General features: G+C 35.4%; 1 protein-coding gene across 1 annotated transcript in view; it reads left to right on the plus strand.

The window, feature by feature from the left end:
- Positions 1-1835: 1835 nt before the first annotated feature.
- Ubr3 (Ubr3 ubiquitin ligase) overlaps positions 1836-23790 on the plus strand; it is a 53320-nt gene continuing 31365 nt past the window's right edge. The window contains exons 1-8 of the mRNA XM_089702195.1: positions 1836-2378; positions 16743-16956; positions 20398-20523; positions 21178-21310; positions 21506-21627; positions 21974-22115; positions 22426-22834; positions 23264-23640. Of these exons, the coding sequence (XP_089558321.1) occupies positions 2162-2378; positions 16743-16956; positions 20398-20523; positions 21178-21310; positions 21506-21627; positions 21974-22115; positions 22426-22834; positions 23264-23640 (1740 nt within the window). The 5' untranslated portion in view covers positions 1836-2161. The remainder of the gene's footprint in view (positions 2379-16742; positions 16957-20397; positions 20524-21177; positions 21311-21505; positions 21628-21973; positions 22116-22425; positions 22835-23263; positions 23641-23790) is intronic.

Below are 23790 nucleotides of genomic sequence, written 5' to 3' on the forward strand. Positions count from 1 at the left end.
TGTAGCGAGACTATCTTGAAGAGAAAATATACAAATTTAATCTTTATGAACTAAGCGATAAAGTTGAATTTAGAACGCGATATTGAACCGCACTCCCCACGAGACTATAAAGTGATGTAGCGAGACTATCTTGAAGAGAAATTCAAATTTAATCTTTATGAACTTAGTGATAGAGTTGAATTTAAAAACTCGTCGCTTAAAAGGTCGTTAATTTTTACGACTTTCTTAGTGACGGACTGCTTTTAACTTGAACGTCGATAAAAAAATATTTTTCTAAGTATAATTTGAAATGAGATGAGAATTAATCTTTATTATATTAAAATTTTACACAACTGCATAAAAAGGAGTATAATGTTTATTTTGTAAGTCTTGTATATATTTATTAAAATTTACGCTCGGTTACTTTTAACTGGCAGAACATTTTAATGGTACGGAACCCTTCGTGCGCGAGTCCGACTCGCATTTAGCCGTTTTTTTTGTAATGTTAATCTTGTTATTATTCTATTATGTAATCTATACTAATATTATAAAGCTGAAGAGTTTGTTTGTTTGTTTGTTTGTTTGAACGCGCTATTCTCGGGAACTACTGGTCCGATTTGAAAAATTCTTTCGGTGTTAGATAGCCCATTTATCGAGGAAGGTATATATCATCACGCTACGACCAACAGGAGTGGAGCCACGCGGGTGAAACCGCGCGGAGCAGCTACTTTATTTATATGTATGTACGAATATTGCGTATATTTCAGATTTACAAAAAATCCTGCTTTAAGGCTAAGGTGGATTGAATGCTGTGGGAGAAAATCAGAATGGACACCTCGGTACAGAAATAATAAAAATTTCTGGACCGATATTTATTTTATTGAATATAATATGTGATGTGTTGAATAAATACATATTCAAATACAAATAAAATGGCGTTTTATTGTTTTTTCGTATGCATATAATAATGATGAAAACGTTACAAATGACCTGTGTAGTATTTTTTATGAATATAATATTAATGTTATTTCTAATTTCAACAAAATTATTATTTTTGTAATATCGATATGGTTACATCCCTTTAGAGCGATTGTATTATTACGTATATGTATAGAGATTTTTCTGTGTAATCGATGTATGTGTGCAAAAACATGCTAGTCTGTCCATTTTGTAATAGTTTGAGTTTGTAAAGACACAAATTATTTTTGTGAATGTGTGATAGTGTTTCAAAGTGTGAGTTACCCTCCCCGCACCAAAACCGGCAGAAAGTTTAGTTAGAACATTTGCCAGCGTGCTCCATCCATTACTTAATGATCTAAGACAAAAACTAACCTTTTGCACAGAATATTACAGCATACATAGTAGCCTTGGGAAAACTTCGTATTAACAGTGGCAATACCAAGTTAGGTGTGAAAGTGATAGAACACAACAATTTTCTTGTTACACGTCAAATGTTCATACCGAAATCTCCAGTGTATAAGATATATAAGCTTCTTGGGAAATATATATAAAAGTCTATTTGTCTAGCCCTTAGACCGTCTAGACAGAAGTGACTATTATTTTTCGAATATATAAATACAAAATATTATATATCTTTCTTATAAAAATCTTTCAAATAAAATAGTATTGTAAAAATAACATAATATTCAATGCACTTCTTTATAGATTATAAATTATAATCTATATAGGCTATATTATGTTTCAATTCGTTTCTTGGTAAAATAGTGTTAGAGAAACAGCTATTATCACGCTATTATATTACTAACGTTATAATTTAATTTGTTAAATAAAATAATTTTATAATCTAGGTGTCAAGGTGATTTCTGATTTTATATTTGAATTTTGAATATTTTAAGTTGGTAACCCAGACGAATGCTCGAGTTGTTTCTGCATCAACCTATTCTATTATTATTTTTAACCGTGAATTTTACCAAAATTAGTGTTGCATTTTTCAACTTTAACAAATTATAAATGCGTGTTACGTTTTAAGCTATCGTGTTTCATCATTTACCAATTTTTTAACGTGCTACAGCCATGACTTACCGCGGATGCGTTTTGAGCCGCAGTTCATTGCCTTATGTAAAACTGGAAATGGTGTTTCTTCCGTGAGTGACCGAAATATAAAGTGACTTATGCGTAGTGAACGAGTTTTCGTGAAATTCAGCAAAAGTAGTGTAAAATAATGTCTAATTCGACCGTGCAAGTTTTAATGAAAAAGGGAAAGAGAGGAGCAGCTGCTTATATCCATGCGGATTGCGCGAGTGGATCTCCACAGCATTGGGCTCCTCTGCTGGACGTTTTGCTGAACCCCAGTAAAGCTATAGACGAATGGGAGACCATCGACTGGTGCAGGTGGCTCCTCGCTGGCGGCAGAACACCGGATGAATTCGCTGCAGTCGGTAAGTCGAATCAATTATAACTGTACTCTAAATGAACTTTAATTCTTTGTAGGTTATAGATGACAATTGTGAACTGTTTTATCGTCATTTGCATAATTAATGTTGAGTTCATGATATGACATTAAAGCAAATTAAATTTGCTACCAATTTTGTTTATTGCATAAAATTTTTAAGCTGCATGAGTAGGAACAATTATTTTTGTTGAAAACATTCATTCAGACTACACAATGATCATTGTTTACTTATTGAGGTCATAGGGCAGGTGTTTTGCAAAGTTATAATTGTGTTGAACAAATTATTATTGTATTTTGTGAGTGTAATATAAAAGTACTCTATCCAATAATAGTCCTCCATCAGATGGTAATAAATGATCAATTTTGATAAATGTTTGGCTAGTGACCAAACGATAATAAGAAATCTGAAAGGCCAAATTATAATGTATGCACTTGTCAAAGAATAATTTAAATCAGATTAAAGAACTTGTTATTGTTTATTTTAAGAAATTTAAGGTTTGCCTAAATTTTAGTTATTTATTGAGAGGTATATAGAAATTGTTTGTTAAAATATTTATAAATAACTCAGTACTTAATCCTTTTTTCTCAATACAAACTTAGCAAATGTTGCACTGTGTTTTTAAAATATTTTTTTTCTCATTAAGAATTAAATAAATAAAAGTATGAATTTGACAAAAACATATATGTATAACCACAGAATACATAATAGTAGCTAAACGCTACAGAACGGACACTCTCCGCCTCCCGCCCAAAATTAAACACTTACCTCACCCCGCACAATCAGGCTAAAAATGGTCCATATTTTTATACAAGGATGATACGCAACGAAGATTGACAACATTAATTTAATTGACTTAAAGTAATTTTATTTTTTTGATTTTGCGATTATCGTGTTTCGTAGAAAATGGTTAGATATTGTGCTGTTTACGGATGTATTTCATCAGTAAAACGCGTTTTTTTTTACGCTAGTCACAAATGTGCCAACCATAAAGTGTTAACACACACATTTGCAGTCTCTACAGTGTAACTGTCAAAACAATAATTTTGTATGGAGTGTCCGGGGTGTGGTATAACTGAAGGAATATATAATTGTTTATTAAATGTATATGGCCATAATAATTCTTCTAGTTATAGCGAGTGATCCTATGGCACAATAAAGTGTGTACCTAACCTAAATAATATGTAATGTGATTACAATTGAGTACAGTAGACAGATGACTAAAATTAACATTTGTCCACTTAAAAGGATAAAGTCCCTGATTTTGCACATTCATTCAAAAAAATTAAATCATTTTTGATATTGGTTCAGTTTTGAGGTCTGATTATTTGATTATAGAAATTGCAGATAATGTATGATACAGAGATGTCCATGTATCCAAATAGTCAGCATTTTCCTATTTTTGATACATTGGAATGGAATTGGTAATATTATATCAATCACAGTTGCACAAGAAAATGGAGGACTTACAATAGAATATTTTTGCATTGTATTGTTTTTTAAATGTTTTATAGTTATGAAATATGGTATTTCTTTCTATTGGTTGAAACTGGTTGCAACACATAGCGTCTTAATGCTCTTATATACTTAACCCATTGACCACCGAGCGGCTCGATCGGGCCACGACACAATAGATTTTCTATTTTTCTGTGATTCCGGGGGCTGAGGCATTAACGTGGAGTTAGAATGAAGTGACTTCTTTTGATAGATTTGTATTTTAATAGATAAGTATTAATTACTTATTGTAGAAAAAAATTATGACCCGGCTTGTGATTTTCCAGTAGACCTTTATCACTTAAAAGTACAATAAAAGTTAGCAAAAGGTCAGGTAGTTTTCAGTTTTCAACATATTTTCATACATAACAATTTGATTTATCTATCATTATCTGTCGTTATCTTGTCAATAACATTTGTATCCTTTGTTTTTTTGTTTGTATATTAATTAAAGTAAGTAAATAATTAAATAACAACTATAGTATTGTAGTACCCCAGCAATCGAGGTCCTGTCTCCTATGGCACCACATGTAATCCAACATGTCTATTATAAATTATCCACTTATGTACATTGTGCATGATTGACCAGTTTACATCACTATTTATATATATTATTGGGTGTGTGTTTACAATAAAATATTTTGTTTCCGATACCAACTTTCATCTCTTAACATAGCTTATCATAAAATACATTTAATATAGAAGCCAATTGCTTTTCTATAGTATTTGAAATTCCAAGAAGCCGTGCCTAAGCCCCAAGTCAACATGGATAAAATTTTAACACAAGAGAAATTGTTATGATGGTGTTCTAAAATAACAATCTTTGGCACTCCTTCCCAGGCATATCTGTGACTTTGAACTACAGCATAATACATAACATTATATTGTCATTTTCCCATTTCTGCCATATCAATGTCGCGCGCCAGATGCAGCGTAGCCTTGTTTGTGTGAATGGTGAATCATGCCGCGCCTCGGTGGCTGCCGCGCGACGTCACTTTACTTGAACCACCTTTGTTTTCGAAGGCTCCTCATAAACAAAACCTGCACAAACAAAAGAAATGTGTTTTTTTCCTGTATTGAGCCACGTTTTTGGGACATATAGCATTTTGTCAAAATTTTGTATGGTAATAAACATAAAGATCTTTGAGTTATAATGTTTTTGTTTCTACGAGTTCTGACGTCACAAATTGTTACGTCATACCGACTGCCAGTGGCCACTCCAATTATAATCCTGTTTGTGCTAAGATATTTATTTTATATCATCGGTTTGCTCATTCCAAGGAAAGACAAAGAAGCCTACCTACACCCTATTTGGAGTTGTAATCCAATAACAATATTAATTAAAAAAGACTTGAAATTTCCATTAAAATCTGTAGGTCTTTTTAATTAATAAAGTTATTAAGAGGCCCTTGAACTACCTGACCAAATTAAAAATGTTGGTACAGTAGCTTTTGCGTTATCTATCTTCTAATGTAGAATTCTGCCCATGTCAAATGCTATACATACAAAAATGTATACTTATTTTTTATCTTATTAAATCTAGGATTAGTCTAAGGTGTGTTAGGGATTACCGTGTGTGTGTTGATATGCTACGTCCGCCGGAGAGCGCTGCTGTGACGGTGTTTCGCATTTTTTGCCACCTGTCTCAGGCTCCTTGGCCAGTGTCATCGCCCTTGCCGCGATGACCTAAATGTCACAGCTACTGACTTATATCGGCTGACCGTATCGATATAATAATTAATGACGACTCGCTACTCGTTCACATGCGTAAATACGGTAATTAGCATTATTTTGAAAGTACCCTTTTAAAGTGCCTTCGAAATATCTCAAAAATATGCAAGTCATTCGAGTTATGTTAATGTGAATTGCAAATTATGTTTGTATCTACGATTATTTAGGTATCATTTCGACTCGCAAAAAAATATTGATTGATTTATAATATCTCTTCTAGTTTTCAGTTCGCAAATTATTTTATCATCAATTTCTTTGGATTCGGATGGAATACTTATACACCGTACACATCTTCTGTATTTTTGAATTCTAATGTATTTGTTACAGTACTTTGAACGGCAATTACGTTGTTGTTAGTCATAATATAATTGCATATTATGCAGATGAACTTCACATCCGTTTCACTGATTTATTAATTGTACGAGATTTTGTGCCATTCCATTCCAGACTACGACAATTTTGTTAGAAATCAGGAGATTTAATAATATAGGAATATTTTAGTGTCATTCAAGCTACGATATTTCGGGCTATACTGTTACGGTCGCGTAATTCAACAGTTCAAGGAGATATCCAAGTTATTTTACTTGTTGTTTTGCGTCTTCCTTGAATGGTCAATCCATTTCATCAATAACTAAGTGATGCCTTATGTTATTAAGCGTGTGATGTTAATACTTTTCTTCGGTTAATATTTCTCGTAAAAGAAAAAAAAACTTAATCAGCACAGTGATGATAACAGTATGTTGTTATTTTCAAAGCCTGTATAAACATTAGTTGTTGCTTTAACACTACCACAGTCCACAGGGTGTATACTGTATATTGATGAGCTGTCGAGTTAATCCGTGAGTTATGATCCGTGCAGATTGTATCGCATGTGATGCTTCACTGGACGGAATCGAACCGGGGAATGTTTGCCAGTCTTATCTATGTACATCTACATCGACTATTTGTTTGGATTACTTATCGTGGTTAGGGAGCCAGGTGAAAATTTGGTTAACTATTTCCTCTCAAGAAATAATTCGTCAGACGCATGAGAGTATAGTATTATAAAGCCTCGTGAACGTCAGCTGGCGCTCGGTTGGGGGGGTGAGCGGTTGTAGCCTCCCACGCACATAGGAAAAAAAATACATTCATTCATTCATTTCCTCTCAGCTAAAAATTTGTCAAATTGTATCTAACCCAATATCTCAACGAAAAAAAATAGTCAGCTGGTTACAACATGGTGTATTATACGTCAGCTGGTGTCTCGAACATGAAAGTTAAATTTAAAGAAAAATTTATTTTCCGTTATTTCCTCTCAAACAAAAATTTACCTGATGATAGCTTATATGTAACTGTGGATAAATATATATGTCAGCTGGCTGTATCTTGGTGGAAAAACCGTCAGCTGATACGGGAGGCTACAACCGCTCTTCCCCCCAACCGAGCTCCAGCTGACGTTCACGAGGCTTCATAATACTATACTTTGATGCATTTTACTAATTACCGCTTGAGAGGAACTTGGTCATAAAATCTGCTGCTGGCTCCCGGACCATCGTGCAATCTAATTCTTTTTCTTTGGCAGAAATAGTGGTAGTAATTAATAATCGTTAATTGTTATTAATATGATCGGTTATCGTGAATCGTATGCATGACATACACGGTTTCGTTCGCGTGATATCTAGATAAATAAAATGGATTTCATTCTTCTGTACCCCTGCAGTATTTCTACGCAAAGCCATTTTTCTAGAAAAACTAACGTGATTTATGTTGGTTCTATTTGTACAAGTTGGTACTATTCAATGATGGCACTGACTCTAACCAAAAATGTTTTACTTTTAAATACAAAATAAACATTGACATAGGCGTATTTGTGTGTCTATGGTATTAGTTTAGCAAATAAAGATTTACATTCATTTTACACTAACTATAATGGGCAAAGTTTTCATACCAATGTGGAATATTGTATTACGGATTATCATTGTGTTATCAGTACGCACGTTACTAAACTTTTCCTACACAATAAATTGTTTATATAAATAATAGTAATAATTTGTAACAGAGAACAACAACAACTATTATCTCTGGGGCTTAACACTACTCCTGTATTTTAAGTATTTTATTACCTTTATCATCATCACTTCGTAGTTTACCTATATGAAAATGAAGTTTAAGTGATTCTTAATAATTTGAAATAGGCGCAAGAAAAACACGATTAGAAAAATTAGTTCTGCATTGGAATTAAAACAGAAAGTTAATCATTACATGGAAAGAAAATGTGGATTAAATACTAGTTTTCTTTCTCGATGGGCTTTTTGAACGTTACGCCTATGTAACCACCGATTATTTATTATTGTATTATTTACTGTTTTATATAAAAGCATCTGCTTTGCTCAGGGCTAGCCAATTGGCATCGGATCGATAAAAAATTTTGCACGTTCGTTTCAAATTTATGATATGTACATACTCTAGTGTTAGCCCGCGTCGTGGTCCATAGATAAAAATGATACTACATATCAATTTGTATATATATCCATTAGCTTTAATCTTAATCAGCATCGATTTAATTTGTGATGCGAAATTTCAGAAAGGATATACATAATAGGTATATAATGTTAAATATTGTATTCTATCCCATACACTTATGTTAGATGAGGTGAGGTCATTGACTTTCCTTACACTTCACGTCTTTCATTATGATTGACATTATCATTTCACATTAAAAACGCCCATCGCAGTCATAATACTCTAATTTGAGTGATTACATTCCATACCAACAACGTAATTTATTTGTTTATAATGCTACACATTTTTTATGTAAAATTTATATTTTTCCAGAGCTCTTTTATGTTTTTACTGTTTGTGTATGTCGCCTGAGAGCGGCGGATATCATATTGTTTCCATGAAACTTTTCAATCAATGACTAACTCGCCTCCCCGAATACGAATATAATTATACCAATTAATAGTCGAAACGGAAAGAGAAGAATGTACTATAATAATTACACATATCTCTAGGCGATATAGTTTGGTACTTCGTATTGATATGCTAATTGCGACTACGTGTCTTCTGTCAGGTTCTTTTTATATTCATCTGCTTGTTATTTGTTAATAATACAGAATTTATCTTAATGGGTTTTGTCGTAGTCTAGTTTGTTAGCGTTATAAAAACTGTGTGATGAGGATAAATTTCGATTTTAATTATTTCATCAATCCAATAGAATGATTGAAGGACAATTTATCTCATAAGGACGTTGTTAGACTCTTATTCAATTGGCCTTGAAGGGGTCAAAATCATGTGTGTCCATACTGAGAGAAATCTGTTTTCATTACTTAATATTTTTGATAATTAGATCACAATTTAGTGGTATATAGTAAAAAGTAAAAAACACTAACTAATTAAATTTAGTAAAATATCAGCTATGCGGTCTTCTTGAAGATCAGTGGTGCAGTTTCCATGCGCATCTATAATAATCCATACTAATATTAAAAATGCGAAAGTAACTCTGTCTGTCTGTCTGTTACTCAATCACGCCTTAACTACTGAACCAATTTGCATGAAATTTGGTATAGAGATATTTTGATACCCGAGAAAGGACATATGCCACTTTTTATTGCGAAATATAGTTATGTACAATAATATCAAGTAGTAATTAATAATAATATCAAATCTTTTTTATTTCTTGCTTTTCCGTTTTTGAAGTCGGTTGTTTTTAACGCAGTTATTTTTATTTATTACTTTTTAGTGTATTTTTCAACACGAATCAAACGAGCCCAAACTCGATAAAGTTGAGTCAATATATTACTGAGTTCCTATGGCCACCTTCCGATTCCATCATCAAATCAGCTTCATGTCATGATAATGTTTCATCGCTATCAAATTTACATACGTATACAAAATTTCAGCTCAATCGGTTACCGGGAAGTGAATCAAAGTTACTTGCTACATATCAACTTAGTCATCGAGTATAGACAAAAATGCTCATAAAATAAAAACTACTGGGCCTATCCGAAAAAAAAAATTACGGGTCCAATTCGACACCATCCCGCACCGAACAAAAAAAGAATCACGTAAATCAGTTCAGAAACCTCGGAGTAACCGGTGTACATACATAAAAAAAAATATACCGGCCGAATTGATAACCGCATAAAATCGCATGGAGAGCTTAATTTTCATTAAAGGCTCTAATCGCACGGATAGCTAAATTTTCACAAAAAAGCTCTGATCGCACGGAGAGCTTAATTTTCACAAAAAACTCTCATCGCACCGAGAGCTTAATTTTCACAAAAAGCTTTAATCGCACGGAAAGCTTAATTTTCACAAAAAGCTCTAATCGCACGGAGAGCTTAATTTTCGTAAAAAGCTCTAATCGCACAGAAAGCTTAATTTTCATAAAAAGCTCTAATCGCACGGAGAGCTTAATTTTCACAAAAAGCTCTTATCGCACGGAAAGCTTAATTTTCACAAAAAGCTCTAATCGCACGGAGAGCTTAATTTTCACAAAAAGCTCTAATCGCAAGGAGAGCTTAATTTTCACAAAAAGCTCTAATCGCAAGGAGAGCTTAATTTTCACAAAAAGCTCTAATCGCATGGAGAGCTTAATTTTCACAAAAAGCTCTAATCCCATGGAGAGCTTAATTTTCACAAAAAGCTCTATTCGCACGGAAAGCTTAATATTCACAAAAAAGCGCTAATCGCACGGAGAGCTTAATTTTCACAAAAAGCTCTTATCGCACGGAAAGCTTAATTTTCACAAAAAGCTCTAATCGCACGGAGAGCTTAATTTTCACAAAAAGCTCTAATTGCATGGAGAGCTTAATTTTCACAAAAAACTCATCGCACGGAGAGCTTAATTTTCACAAAAAGCTCTCATCGCACGGAGAGCTTAATTTTCACAAAAAACTAATCGCACTGAAAGCTTAATTTTCACAAAAAACTAATCGCACGGAAAGCTTAATTTTCACAAAAAGCTCTAATCGCAAGGAGAGCTTAATTTTCACAAAAAGCTCTAATCGCATGGAGAGCTTAATTTTCACAAAAAGCTCTATTCGCACGGAAAGCTAAATTTTCACAAAAAAGCTCTAATCCCACGGAGAGCTTAATTTTCACAAAAAGCTCTAATCGCACGGAGAGTTTAATTTTCACAAAAAGCTCTAATCGCACGGAGAGCTTAATTTTCACAAAAAGCTCTAATCGCATGGAGAGCTTAATTTTCACAAAAAGCTCTAATCTCACGGAGGCTTAATTTTCAAAAAAGCTATAATCGCACGGAGAGCTTAATTTTCATTAAAAGCTCTAATCGAACGGAAAGCTTTATTCTCACAAAAAGCTCTAATCGCACGGAGAGCTTAATTTTCACAAAAATCTCTAATCGCACGGAGAGCTTAATTTTCACAAGAAGCTCTAATCACACGGAGAGCTTAATTTTCATAAAAAGCTCTAATCGCATGGAAAGCTTAATATTCACTAATAAAAATAACTACGTTAAAAACAACCGACTTCGAAATCGGAAAAGTAGATGAAGTAAGAAATAAAAAAGATTTGACATTATTATTTACTACATATTATTTATATGTGCTATTTATTAAAAAGGTTTGATGTCGGTGCACGGGCTTAATACTAAGTGCTTAATGTTCGGCACCAACTTCAAACCTATTTAATAAATAATTTGGAAAATCCAAAAGTGCACGCCTCATAATTTTTTTTTAATAAATATTTATTAATTATTATTTTTGTTTATTTAATAACAATTAAACCACATCGAATCAGACCCTGAAAAATGAAAGGGTTCTATTCCTGAGCATACTCAAGCGTAAGAGAAAAAAAAAGACTCGATTAGTAAAGTATTTCGGTCGCTATCGTGTTAACAAGAAAAAGGATCCGCACATACAGACACACGGACGTCCAAGACAGAACTTTTTTAAACTGTTTTTTAACTAGTTTAAATAACAAAAATGACATCAAAAATATCATGAACGTTAAAAATAGTGTTTTTTCTTAATATGTGTGTGTATGTATTATCTTACAAGTGCAATGTATGATACATAAAGACATTTTAAGTTTGAAAAATCAGATGTTTTGCGCGAAGTGACAGTAGTACCCACCTCAACGCTTCGCTTATGAGGCGTGCAATAGCACATCCATACTAATATTATAAATGCGAAAGTAACTCTGTCTGTCTGTTACTAAATCACGCCTTAACTACTGAACCAATTTGCATGAAATTTGGTACAGAGATATTTTGATACCCGAGAAAGGACATAGGCCACTTTTTATTGCGAAATATGTACCACGGGCGAAGCCGGGGCGGACCGCTAGTTATTAATATAATGAATAAATGTTGTGAATACTATTCATTTTAAAATGTGTAGTTTTTCGATAGAATCCTACCTCCAGATAGGTACTTTTGTAAAAAACAAAATGTTCGATGGCATTTAACTCTTTAGCTAACAATTTAGATACTTGTATTCTACAAAAAGCTGTAACGTAGTTATTCGTAAGTTCTGTGTAAAACTGGCAAAAAGTGCCAATTAACTGGATTGTTATAACTCCACAAAGCAAACTGGGAATAATTGTTGCGGTAGTGTAGAGTCGCGTGCGCAGTGGCACGGTTCGTACTTCGCTTCGTCCAGACGTACCGCGGGCGCTTCGCTGTCATTTTTGATGCGAGAGGAAAACTTTTTGAGCAATGTTAAAGTTAGCTAATTAATTGTTGTTCAGACCCTTAGTATAGGTATTAGCTAGTTCAATAAAGAAACGAATCTTCAATGGCGGCCAAAGCTGACTTTGACAGATGGTAGGAACAGCAAAAAAGAAAATAAAAATAACGTAAATTGATAATTATTTTATTTATTATTTTGTTAATTATTTTAATTTGTTTGTTGACAAACTGTTTTGTTATGATATTTGTGTATTTATATGAACTATCAAATGACATATACAGAACGCAACAAAATCCCCATTAATACTCGTAGTCTCGTAATTAGCCCATAAACTGAACAACTTTCCCCAAAGAATATATTATTAAAGAAAATATTATTTACTATAGCAAATACATAATTGTCATTCTAAATTTATGATCGGGTTTCGCATAGGGGTCGACAGGTAGTCAAATTCAGGTAGTCAAATTTGAAAATTATAATTTTGAGCAATACATTTCTTTGTTTGAGATTCATCATCATCATCAGCCCATATAAGTACCCACTGCTGGGACTATACAAGTGGGAATGGAAGGAAGAAAAGTTCATATTATTTCTTGTCCATATTTTTTTTTTTGCAATTTCAAGGCAATTCTCAAAACTTTAAACTCCAATATCTCAGAAACTAAGTGACTCCTCACCCCCCCCTTTGGAGGAGGGATTCCCACCACGCCCCCCTCCCCTCCCCCCCACAAAAACCTTAAATTCGAGGGTTGTATTTGTACACTTCTTCCAAAAATTATAACAGGGAAAATTAAAAACATTTTACTTTACCCTATTTTTTTTTGCATACCGTACGGCCGTGTGTGAGCGAGAGGGAATGATAAGCGCCGCCATTGAAGATTCGTTTCTTTAAAGAACTGACTAATATGGTTGTTTTGTATCTTGAGCAATCATGAATCAAAGTTATTTTTTTATTCATGAAAATTCTTGTTTTTATCGACATTAGATTTCTCGAATCGGGACCTATCACAAAGTTTACATCGTAGATATTGTCCGAAACAACGACTTTAAGCGATAATTTCGCTATTATTTTCCTATTCAAAAGCAGTGCAGGTTCATACACAGGTGGCCATCATACATTGAAATGGTATTAATGATCGTGCAGGCACAGCGCAATAATTGTTGGTCGCGTGCGCGCGCGCAGCCAAACGTACCGTGCCTCGTGCGCCGGTGTTATTGCCCTAAACCAGGTGACAATGCGTCAATTCATAGTTTATGACATGTACTAATGAATTGCGTCGAATGGAAATTAATTTCTTACTACGCATAGTACATGTGTACTGTCCAAACGTACAGTATACGTTGCACAAGTAATATTACAAGTACAAATGTCAATAGGTACGGTGGCTCTTCCACATTGAAGAGGTATAATTTTGACACGTATGTAAATAATATGATAAAAATATACAATCAGTAAAGTTAAATGTTGAAGAATTTCTAAATAGGTCATAAAGCTTTTAACGAGACTTAACGACTTGATATCCTTCTCCTATTGTCTTGCAAGCACATGCCAATTAAACTTCACACAATACCCATGCTATAACGTTTTACTATTTTTATCTATGTGCATTATTATCATTTCATTTATTCAACTCGTTTTAATGGGTAGGTATTAGATATTTATGCAAAGTTATAAAAACTAATGTACCAGTAACAATACCTTATCAATTATCATAAAAAATATGGCATAGGGCATAGGCTATAGGTGTATCGCAACACCTGCTATGAAAATAAACATAAATTAAAATGTTTATTAACTTTGATTATTATTTTTAAAACATATCTGAGATACTTATATGATTATATCCTACTCAAATTCAACAGAGATTGCTGCTGTAGTATTTTTCTTTAGAAACCAAACAGACGGGTCAAACTATGTGTTTATATGAGTTTGTTTTTTTGTTTATCTGCATTTGCATGCGTATCTCGTATGTCCTCGCGCATTCGCTTGCATAAGCGTTTTATATTATAGCGTAGGTACTTTAGCATAATATTTGATGGTATGTGATAATGTGATAATAAAAGAGACTCGTGCTTTTGAGGGTGGAATTACGTGAGTCATTTTTATTTTGGAATTTTTGTACAAGTTCTTCATATGCAAATGACGGAGAATATACAGTAGAACCCCGTTAAGTCGAACCTCGATAAGTCAAAAACCTCCAAATCTCGAAAAAATGTTTTGTTCCCTTCCCTTCAAACACCAAAACCTCCATTACTTGAAATCTCTACCCTCTGTTAGTCGAAATAATCACCGAGTCCCTATAAGCCATTTTGGTACATATTTTCACTCTATAACTCGAAAAATTAAATTTGACCTCTGTATGTCGAACATAGCAACGTTTTTTTTTTATTTTACAACCTTTACAACTTGATCATTAGGAATTTATCACCTTTATTGTTTGAACAAAAATAAATTACCGAGAACGTGCCGACAATGTAAGTACACGTTGTTTCTTGTTGTTTCTTAGAAAACATTTTAGGAGTATCTTATATATAAAAATGAATCGCAAAATGTGTTGGTAAGCGCATAACTCGAGAACGGCTGAACCGATTTCGATAATTCTTTTTTTATTATATTCCTTGAAGTACGAGGATGGTTTTTATGTAGAGAAAACGTAAATATATACCACGGGCGAAGCCGGGGCGGACCGCTAGTTTGATAATAAATCTATGACTCACGTAAACACGTGTTTGCTTGATTGGTGTTCAAAATCCCCCATAAGTTGAAAACTCTATAACTCGAATTTTTTGGCGTCTCCCTTGGTATTCGACTTATAGAGGTTCTACTGTACATACAAAAATGTATTTTTAATTAATAGATTTTAAGAGGTGACTGGGTATTCTTAATGTTACATTCATTCATTCATGTTACTATAATACATACAATATACCTACCTTATAATAAATGCCATTGTTCTTTCATACACCTAGCCTTTTTGTGTAATGATACACGTCGTTAAATAGATTTGACATCAATGGTCATTCCAACGTGCTCTTTGTTGGGAAAACCCGCGGTCACAGACAGATCGCTTGCGAATTTGTAAAACAAACCGATTTTTGTCCAATCATGATTGTGCGCACGAGGCCTCGTTCCTTGTTATTGTTGGTTCATTAACTATTTGGTACTTATTTACCACAGTTATTTACTTACTTGTCGGTGTGACTGGTATGCATGAAAGCCAATATTAAAATTGCAATATTGTGAAGTATGTAGTTATAGGTATACATTTTAACTTTATAAATCATGGATGGGTTTTGTGTAGAGAGAACAATGAGCAATTAAATATGAGTGGAAAATAATTCGTATTTATAAAAATTAAAAATACTACACATGTAATATCATTATAGATTTGTAATAATATCGTATGTTATCAAAACACAACTTTAACAAATCATAAATAAGCCAGAATAGTTAGGTGTTCTTGTTTTTATTGCTACCAAATTACTTCAATACATTGCTATTACAATACGGTATTGCAAAATGATTTATACTGATCTAACAATTGCTTTGTATTGCACACTTCGAAAACACGGAGGTGCATACGCGATAAATAATCAAGTATAAAGAAGCGGTCAATTAGTCATCGGGTGGGGAAAAAGTGGGTTTATTCTCGGAACGTGTTCCCTCGTAGGGGAGGGAGGCACGTGGTCATCAGCTGTTGGGGGTCAACGCACGGGCTCGCGGAAAACCGCGCGAGTCAACGCTCCGGCCGCCCGGTTACCGAAATACCAAGACATGTCTGCAAACTTGGGGACGCGAAAATAATTACATAAGCTTGTAATATAAGTACCTAATAATATGTATAAAGATCATAGTGTGTTCAACGGTTTATCAATTGGATGAGGTTGTTATTGTTAGTCATAAAAAAAAACAAATACCTATCAAATCAAATCAAATCAAAAAATGAAAAAGATGAAGTAAGCAAAGATTTCTCGGTTCAGTACACGCCAGCGGACCAGCACAGCTCCAACTGCTCGGATGAATCGTTCAGGAAATGCGCACATCAAAATGCCCTAGGTCTAGAGCTTAGTAGATCGTAAACTTAATCGTTTCTTTAATTGCGCAATATTATCATTTTATTACGCTATCAATTATTTTGTGTCAGTGTTATGATAGTGTTAATAGATCACTTGCAAATGAACTCTACCATGGAAGTTGCACGGGCTTTTCGTATCATTTTAGATTAATTAATTAACGAAACCCTGCGCTGCCTATCCGTTTTTTCTTTTTAAACATTGCAGAAAGTGAAGTGCAGTTGTGCAATATGCAGTTCACGGATTTGGATGTAATGCAATTGATTAATTGTGTAACATGGATTAGGTTCCATTTAGTCCATTTACATATTGTTGGAATTACTACGTATTTTTTCATTATGTGTGTATCAACTACTACCATAAATCATGTCAATAAAAAAAAGTTTAACTAAATAATGGCCATCTCTCTTTGCAGTGCGCAGCTACGACAAGCACGACAAATGCGGTCTGGTGTGGATCCCGCGCGTGGTCGCGTACCGGTGCCGCACGTGCGGCATCTCGCCGTGCATGTCCATCTGCCGCGAGTGCTTCCACCGCGGCGACCACTCGACGCACGACTTCAACATGTTCCTGTCGCAGGCGGGCGGCGCGTGCGACTGCGGCGACAAGTCCGTCATGAAGGAGGACGGGTGAGTTCTGAGTCCGCACTGCAACTGGTGTCTGTTGGCAGCTTGGCGTTTGGGGGGAAGGAATAGATGCGTCAAACTCAAACATTTATTTATTCATTTAAAAGCAATTTTGAATCGTTATAACATTTTTTACATTTACCACCGATTCGGAAAGCAGTATCGATGGAGAAGAACCGGCAAGAAACTCCATAGTTGCTCTTTTAAGGTCCATAGTTTGCTCGTCACTTGAAGTGATCATATTTAGGTGTGATCCTTGCTTTTAAGAAAAATATACACGATTTTCTAAATCAATTTCAATGAGTTCGTTGCAAATTTCGTATGATAGTCAAACGATTATGCTGTCTATTAAAAACGCTCTTTTATATTGGTACGTAATACACGAGGTTTCTCCTATTGCGTCAAAAGGTTCATAACATAAATTACTATGAGGAGGAATTTCCCAACAAATCAGTTTTCGCGTCTCTAGCGTAATCGTATACAAAACAAGCGAACCGAAGGGCAGTAGTGGAAGTCGTTCACGTGGGCGGGATGCCGTCACCCGGCACTAGCCCTGCGGCGAGCGGAGGCCCACGCGGGACTAGCGAAGGGATCGTATTGTAAATATAGCGTTTACGAGCATGTTTGTGTGATACTTTATGTCCGCTGTTTATGCTAAACTGCGCTATCTGAGTTCTTAATATATATGGTTCTTAATTGATGCTTAATCGCGCGTTGGACGACTTCACTATGCAAATTAGATGTGGTATCTAAACGAATAAGACAAGCCACTTGTGATAATAGTGACAATAGATAGAGATTACACAGTATTTAAAAGGGAATAGGAAAAATAGAGGTGTTGTTATCGGCTTCTATATGGTAATACTTCACATTTGTTCGCACACAGATGGCTACTTAGTTTTGTATTGAAAATTCCAGATATTTTTGTTCTCGATTCTTCCTTTTTCGTGTTAAAAAGCTTGATAACTAAGCTTTATCGTATATCTTGATTACAGCAAGATCCTTAACCTCGGTTATATATCCTTTTTAACATCTTATTTTATGATTCCTAAGCGGCGCCAATTTCCATGTATCAATTAATTATAATTATTATCTTCAGTAATTATCGATATAGGCAATAAAAGTGTATTTTTATCCAAGATACACTCAGTATAGAACACGTTACGAACATTATTGTCATCGCTGTATAAGCTTAATGTATGAGAAACCTTGATACAAGCTTATCTAACGATCTTTTAATATCGCTTCGGATATGAGCTCCTATTATATATGTATATCACATTTTCTCTCCGATGTCTGATGGTATTAGAGTTAGGTTTATCGTTATTTCATTTTGCAACTTTGTTATTAAGCAGATTAAAGAGTATTATGTGATAATAATGATTGTAGACATCATTTACATTGATCACAAAGTACAATTTCTGTATCAAAAACTGTGATAATTGACTTCAAAAAGAAAGAGATTGTTAAATGTTTACAGGAATATCCACATTTTAATACATGTATTATTTTTCTTACTATTATTAATATACTCTTAATTGGCTACTATTGTACAACGAATTTGAAATAAAAAACAATATTGTTTACTTCGTATAGTAAAGGTAAGTCTTAATTAAAAATGGCGGTTGCATAACAGAGTCATTCGCGGTCACCGACCAAACAGCCCCGCCGTTACCTTCACCGTAACACCATGCCAATGTTGCCCATTGCGTCGACATGTAAATAGTTATTAGTGTAGGCTATTGTTATAGGCAAGCGGAGGGACGTAACTGTTTATTGAAAGCACTCAATAGAGTTGGGGTAATTGCTATTGTAATAGGAAGGCTTGAGGAACGTAATCATTTATTAAAACATTCAGAAGAATAAAGTAACCTGCCTAAACTGACTATCCTGAAAATTATGGTTTAACCACACCAGCACTAATAAATATTTGTTAAAGCTGAACTTTTAATTTGAGTAGGTTATGTTTTTCTTAATTGGTGTATTATTGTTTATTATCATATTCAATTGTTGCCTATTTTTCATAATGTTAGTCGCGATTGATGAAATTGTTCTTAGATAAGATTGTATGAAAGTGCGAAGTTCAATATTTGTTGGAGAATTTAGCTATCCAGTACTATTAATAGAATTCCTCTTTCCATTGCGTTCTTATTGAATTCAATGTACCTACTATAATATATCTAAGACATTTCCGCTGTGGAAAATTCATCTTCAATTAATACTGACTCGTTTCGCTTTTGCCACAACATATACAAAGCGTAGAGCTCCATAAACTGTTAGCATATAAAACATTAGTATCTAAGAATAGAGTTTCCCGGAAGGTTAAGGAACAATAGGCTCGTAAGTCGTAACTAACCTTAACCTTTGCCTCCAACCTCGTCTAAATAGAGATAACTGTGTAACTCGGCACAGTTTGGCAACGTGACAAAATGGGATTACGCAGTGTCGCAGCACCGTACCGCAGCTCGAATGTGCCAAATCTTATTATTATGAATGAAGATTAGGGTGAAAACAAATTGAAACTGTTTTTGATTTATCGAGTTAAATTGGAGTTTATTGTAAAAATGTTAGAGACATATAGCCCGGCCTCGTCAAGGGTCCAATTTTAAGACATGTTTGTCATAACATTTTTTCTTGGCGATTTGATTCTATTTCGTTGAATTTTAGCAGAAAAGGTTTAGAAGTAGACGATGACGTGATAAATTGACGCATGGAAGATTAGGGCTACTTCCTTTTATGCTAGTTCATTTGATTATTATGGGGTACCGGGCAAATATGGGATGTTTTAGCTAGATAAAGTAATAAATTTATTTATTCCGTTAAAAAAGGACAAAATTAACTCCATTCGCAATCTACCTTTAAAATTCTTAAGGGAAATCAACATTTGAAAACTTCCACAACATTCTACCATATACAGCAGTATCTTTATTCGCCGTGACAAATGTATCTTTTCGCTTGAGTAAGCCGAGCTCTGCGGGTGATTAATGTTAGCCATAAGCACACGTGTTCAGATCTCTACCAGGAGTTATTGTGAACTGACCTACGCGAACATTTATTATGATGACATACAATTACGCTGTGTGAATATATTTGAGCCATAGATTTTTTTATGGTGCACAACAGGCAACAGCTGATCGTAATTGTTATGGTTTAACTTTGCGACAGATCATTGTCTTGTATAATAACGCGTTGAAGTTAGAGATCAGTACTGCAGTATGTATACTGTTAGAACTTTCGAACTTTATAAAAATAAGACGAGCCTTTCTTGAATTAAGTTATATTTTTTTTGACTTTAAGTAAAGATAGATATGAATTTCAAAAATTTCATTTTGATTCATTTGTTGACTGTTCATTCTACGTATATTTGTAGAGCTGGTTTTTTATTATTTTTAATAATCGAAAGGACCATTATTTGTTTACTGATGGCATCGTTTCTCTTTACAGTTTCTGCAGTAACCACGGCAACAAATGCCCGAGGCCGGGCACCGCGCCCGCCGAACTGATGTGCGTCGCAGAGGCCATGATGCCGCGACTCATTCTGCGGCTTCTACAGCACTTTAGGGAAAACAGGTATGTACTGATGTTTTGCTTGGGTATCTATATACTTTGGATCATTTGATGTTCTCCAGCAAAGATTTGTGTGTTGCCCTGAAAAGTTACTGAATTGGTACGGTCAAATATCGACAGATGAAGCTGGGCTGCACGTATAAAAGATAATATCAGTTTGTTTACTCAATCATAGGTTAAAGTTGCAATGTTCGGCCAACAGATATCGCTAGGTGCGGTTTAATTTAGTGATCCCCTAGTGATTTAACAAGTTGTTAAATATAGTACTTTCTTTTACTGGTCAAATAGTTTATTTATTTATTTATTTGAATTAAAACTAATAAAGCAATTGCAAGAAATAAATTGTTCTTTTATTCAAACCATTACAATTCAAGAACTTACCAATGCACTGGTTAATTACCAATCACATCCATTATAATATTATTCCATAGGAAAGACAGTGTGAAACTTTTATAGTTTATGTTTAGTTAATGGTAGTAATAATGTTGTTATTTAATTTAGAAGAAGAAAGAAGGAATGTTTATTCAGCACCTTACAAAATAAACAGAAACAAAAATAAAAATATTTTTACTGACTCACAACTAAATAACTTACGTAAAAAATTAACATTAAAAAATTAACATTAAAAAATTAACATTAAAAAATTAACTATTGCAGCGACGGCGGCAGCTCGGACAACTACCGCGTGGCGGTGCAGGAGTGCGAGGGCTACGTGCAGATGCTCATGGAGTTCAACAACATGGGCGACCTCATGCGCGGCGCCATGACCAAGGCGCTCATCAACCCGCAGGTCACCACTTTACACTGTCATAATAAAAAAAAAGAATACATATTTGCAAGCAGCAATGCAGATAATTTGATATCGCCTTCTGCATTTCTAGTTGTGTAGCTGTAAGTGTCAAAGATAGAATCGCGAAGTAAGAACAATGTCAGTTGGATCAGCTAGTAAATAAACAAGTATTATAACACAAATATGAACTTGCAGATGTACCGCAACCTGGTGGAAGGCCCGTTCCCGGACACGGAGTACGGGCGCTACATGGCGGACTCCAACCGCATGTACGAGAGGGCCATCGACAGCTTCCCCGCGCCCGACCCGCCCGACGAGTGAGTTCCACTAAATAGATTGTTATATTTTGTGTAAAAAATAAGATTACACTTACGCTAAGGTAACAAAGAATCTGGACTAACAAATGAGTAATATTTTTTAAACAAAATTATATACATATACAATTTTTCGTAAATTATTTACACAATTTACATCCCTTTTCTGTACACACTATCATCTTACGTGAGTTAGGAATGAGTGTTTATAATTTCTCTGATATTATTGTAAATAGTTAAATACAAACAACAAAGTGTTTGTTTACAGAACTTAGTTGTTTTTAACACAATATTAGATAGGTAAATAAAATATGAGTTATTTATAACATTGGTCAATTTGTTACTTTAGATACCGGCACCTACCAGCGCTAGCACCTCGACTGCAGCACAAAACGTTGCTCGACGAGTTCATATTCTGGACGTTCAAATACGAGTTCCCGCAGAACGTGGTCTGTTTGCTGTTGAACATGCTGCCCGATCAAGATTATAAGGTAAATAAAATGACATCTTTATTTATATTATAAATACAAAAGAATATTATGATTTTTGTATTCGGAGTGACATGGGTTACTTTTCATTGTGGTGCATTTACAAGCCATTTTATTATTTTTTTGATCCTTTAGATATAAATGGAATATGTAATTTGTATTTAAATAAAAGATAATTCAAGTCATCGGTAAAAAGTGTTTTTTTATGTGTCTTATATTATTCATTCTGATTAAGTGAACAGTAAGGATAATAATCATAAATAGTATCGCCGTGTACGTTACACGTATATTATGTTTGTTTGTGGTCGCGCAGGAGCACCTGACGCGCACGTTCGTGCTGCACTACGCGCGCATCCCGCGCGTGCTGGAGAGCGCGGCCGACCCCGACACGCTGTCCAACCGCGTGGTGCACATGTCGGTGCAGCTGTTCAGCAACGAGGCGCTGGCGCTGCGCTGCGTGCAGCAGCTGCACCTGCTGCACGTCATGGTGCTGTCGCTGCGCCTCATGATGGGCAAGATCCTGGTGCAGAACACGCTGCACGAGCCGGCGCGCAACTTCCACTACGTGATCGACTGCACGCGCCGCGTCATGAAGGAGCACTGCTACTGGCCGCTGGTGTCCGACTTCAACAACGTGCTGTCGCACCGCAGCGTGGCGCTGCTGTTCCTGCAGGACGACGCGCTCGTCGCCATGTGGTTCGAGTTCCTCTCCATGCTGCAGGGTGAGCGAGCTACACTCTTTCTTTTACTTTTTTTTATTTATTCTGTATAAAAAAACACTACGGTGTTTGGTTTTTTTTGAAGTGAAACTTCTGTAGTGTAACATTTTTCCGTTATGCGTCATCTTTTTCTTATCCCTATCACGCGTGATTCGACGTATTTCTGTAAAGTTGCATTTAGTAAATTATTTTTTGAAAAATAAGGTCATAAAACGTGTGTACACTAGTACACGCATACATTTTTTCTAAAATTAATGGATATCTGACTCGGTTAAAGCGAGGAATGTTAATTTATTAAAAAGTTTTAGTTTTCATCAAAATCGGCTTCATTCTTCTTTTTAAAGAATTTCAACATTTTCTTTAGTATTTTAATAAACGAAATAATCGCTCTGTACATCGTACTAATCGGATGTTATCCGTCGTCTGGTGCAGGCATGAACGTGAACGTGCGCGAGACGGGCGGGCACATCGAGTTCGAGCCGTCGTCGTACTACGCGGCGTTCTCGTGCGAGCTGGAGGCGGCCGCGTACCCCATGTGGTCGGTGCTGTCGCACCTGGGCGCGCCGGAGCACGCGGGGCTGGCGGCGCGCACCGTGCGCGCGGCGCTGGCGGCCCTGCGCGGCTGGCTGGCGGCCGTGGGCGCGCCGCCCCGCGCGCCGCACGCGCACGCCTCGTTCCACTTCCCGCTGCACCGCTACCTGGCCGCCTTCCTGTGCGCCGCCGGCCGCGCCTGCGCGCTGCGCGCCGCCGACCTGCTGCCGCCGCCCGACCTGCTGGCGCTGCTCGCCGCGCACCCGCTGCGCGTGCAGGTGCGTGCCCCCCCCACACACACACACACTCTAACATACATGCACACGTATAGCACGCACTTAAATAACTGCCATTTTGAAGACAAGTTTTATTTATTATGTTATGTGTTACTTATTTGCATTTACGGCTTTTAATAACAGAATCGGCTA

Source organism: Colias philodice, chromosome 13 (genome assembly GCF_061535455.1).
Source record: "Colias philodice isolate Cphi_HAF_F1 chromosome 13, ilColPhil1 Martin Lab GWU primary, whole genome shotgun sequence".
In the NCBI taxonomy this organism is placed as follows: domain Eukaryota; kingdom Metazoa; phylum Arthropoda; class Insecta; order Lepidoptera; family Pieridae; genus Colias; species Colias philodice.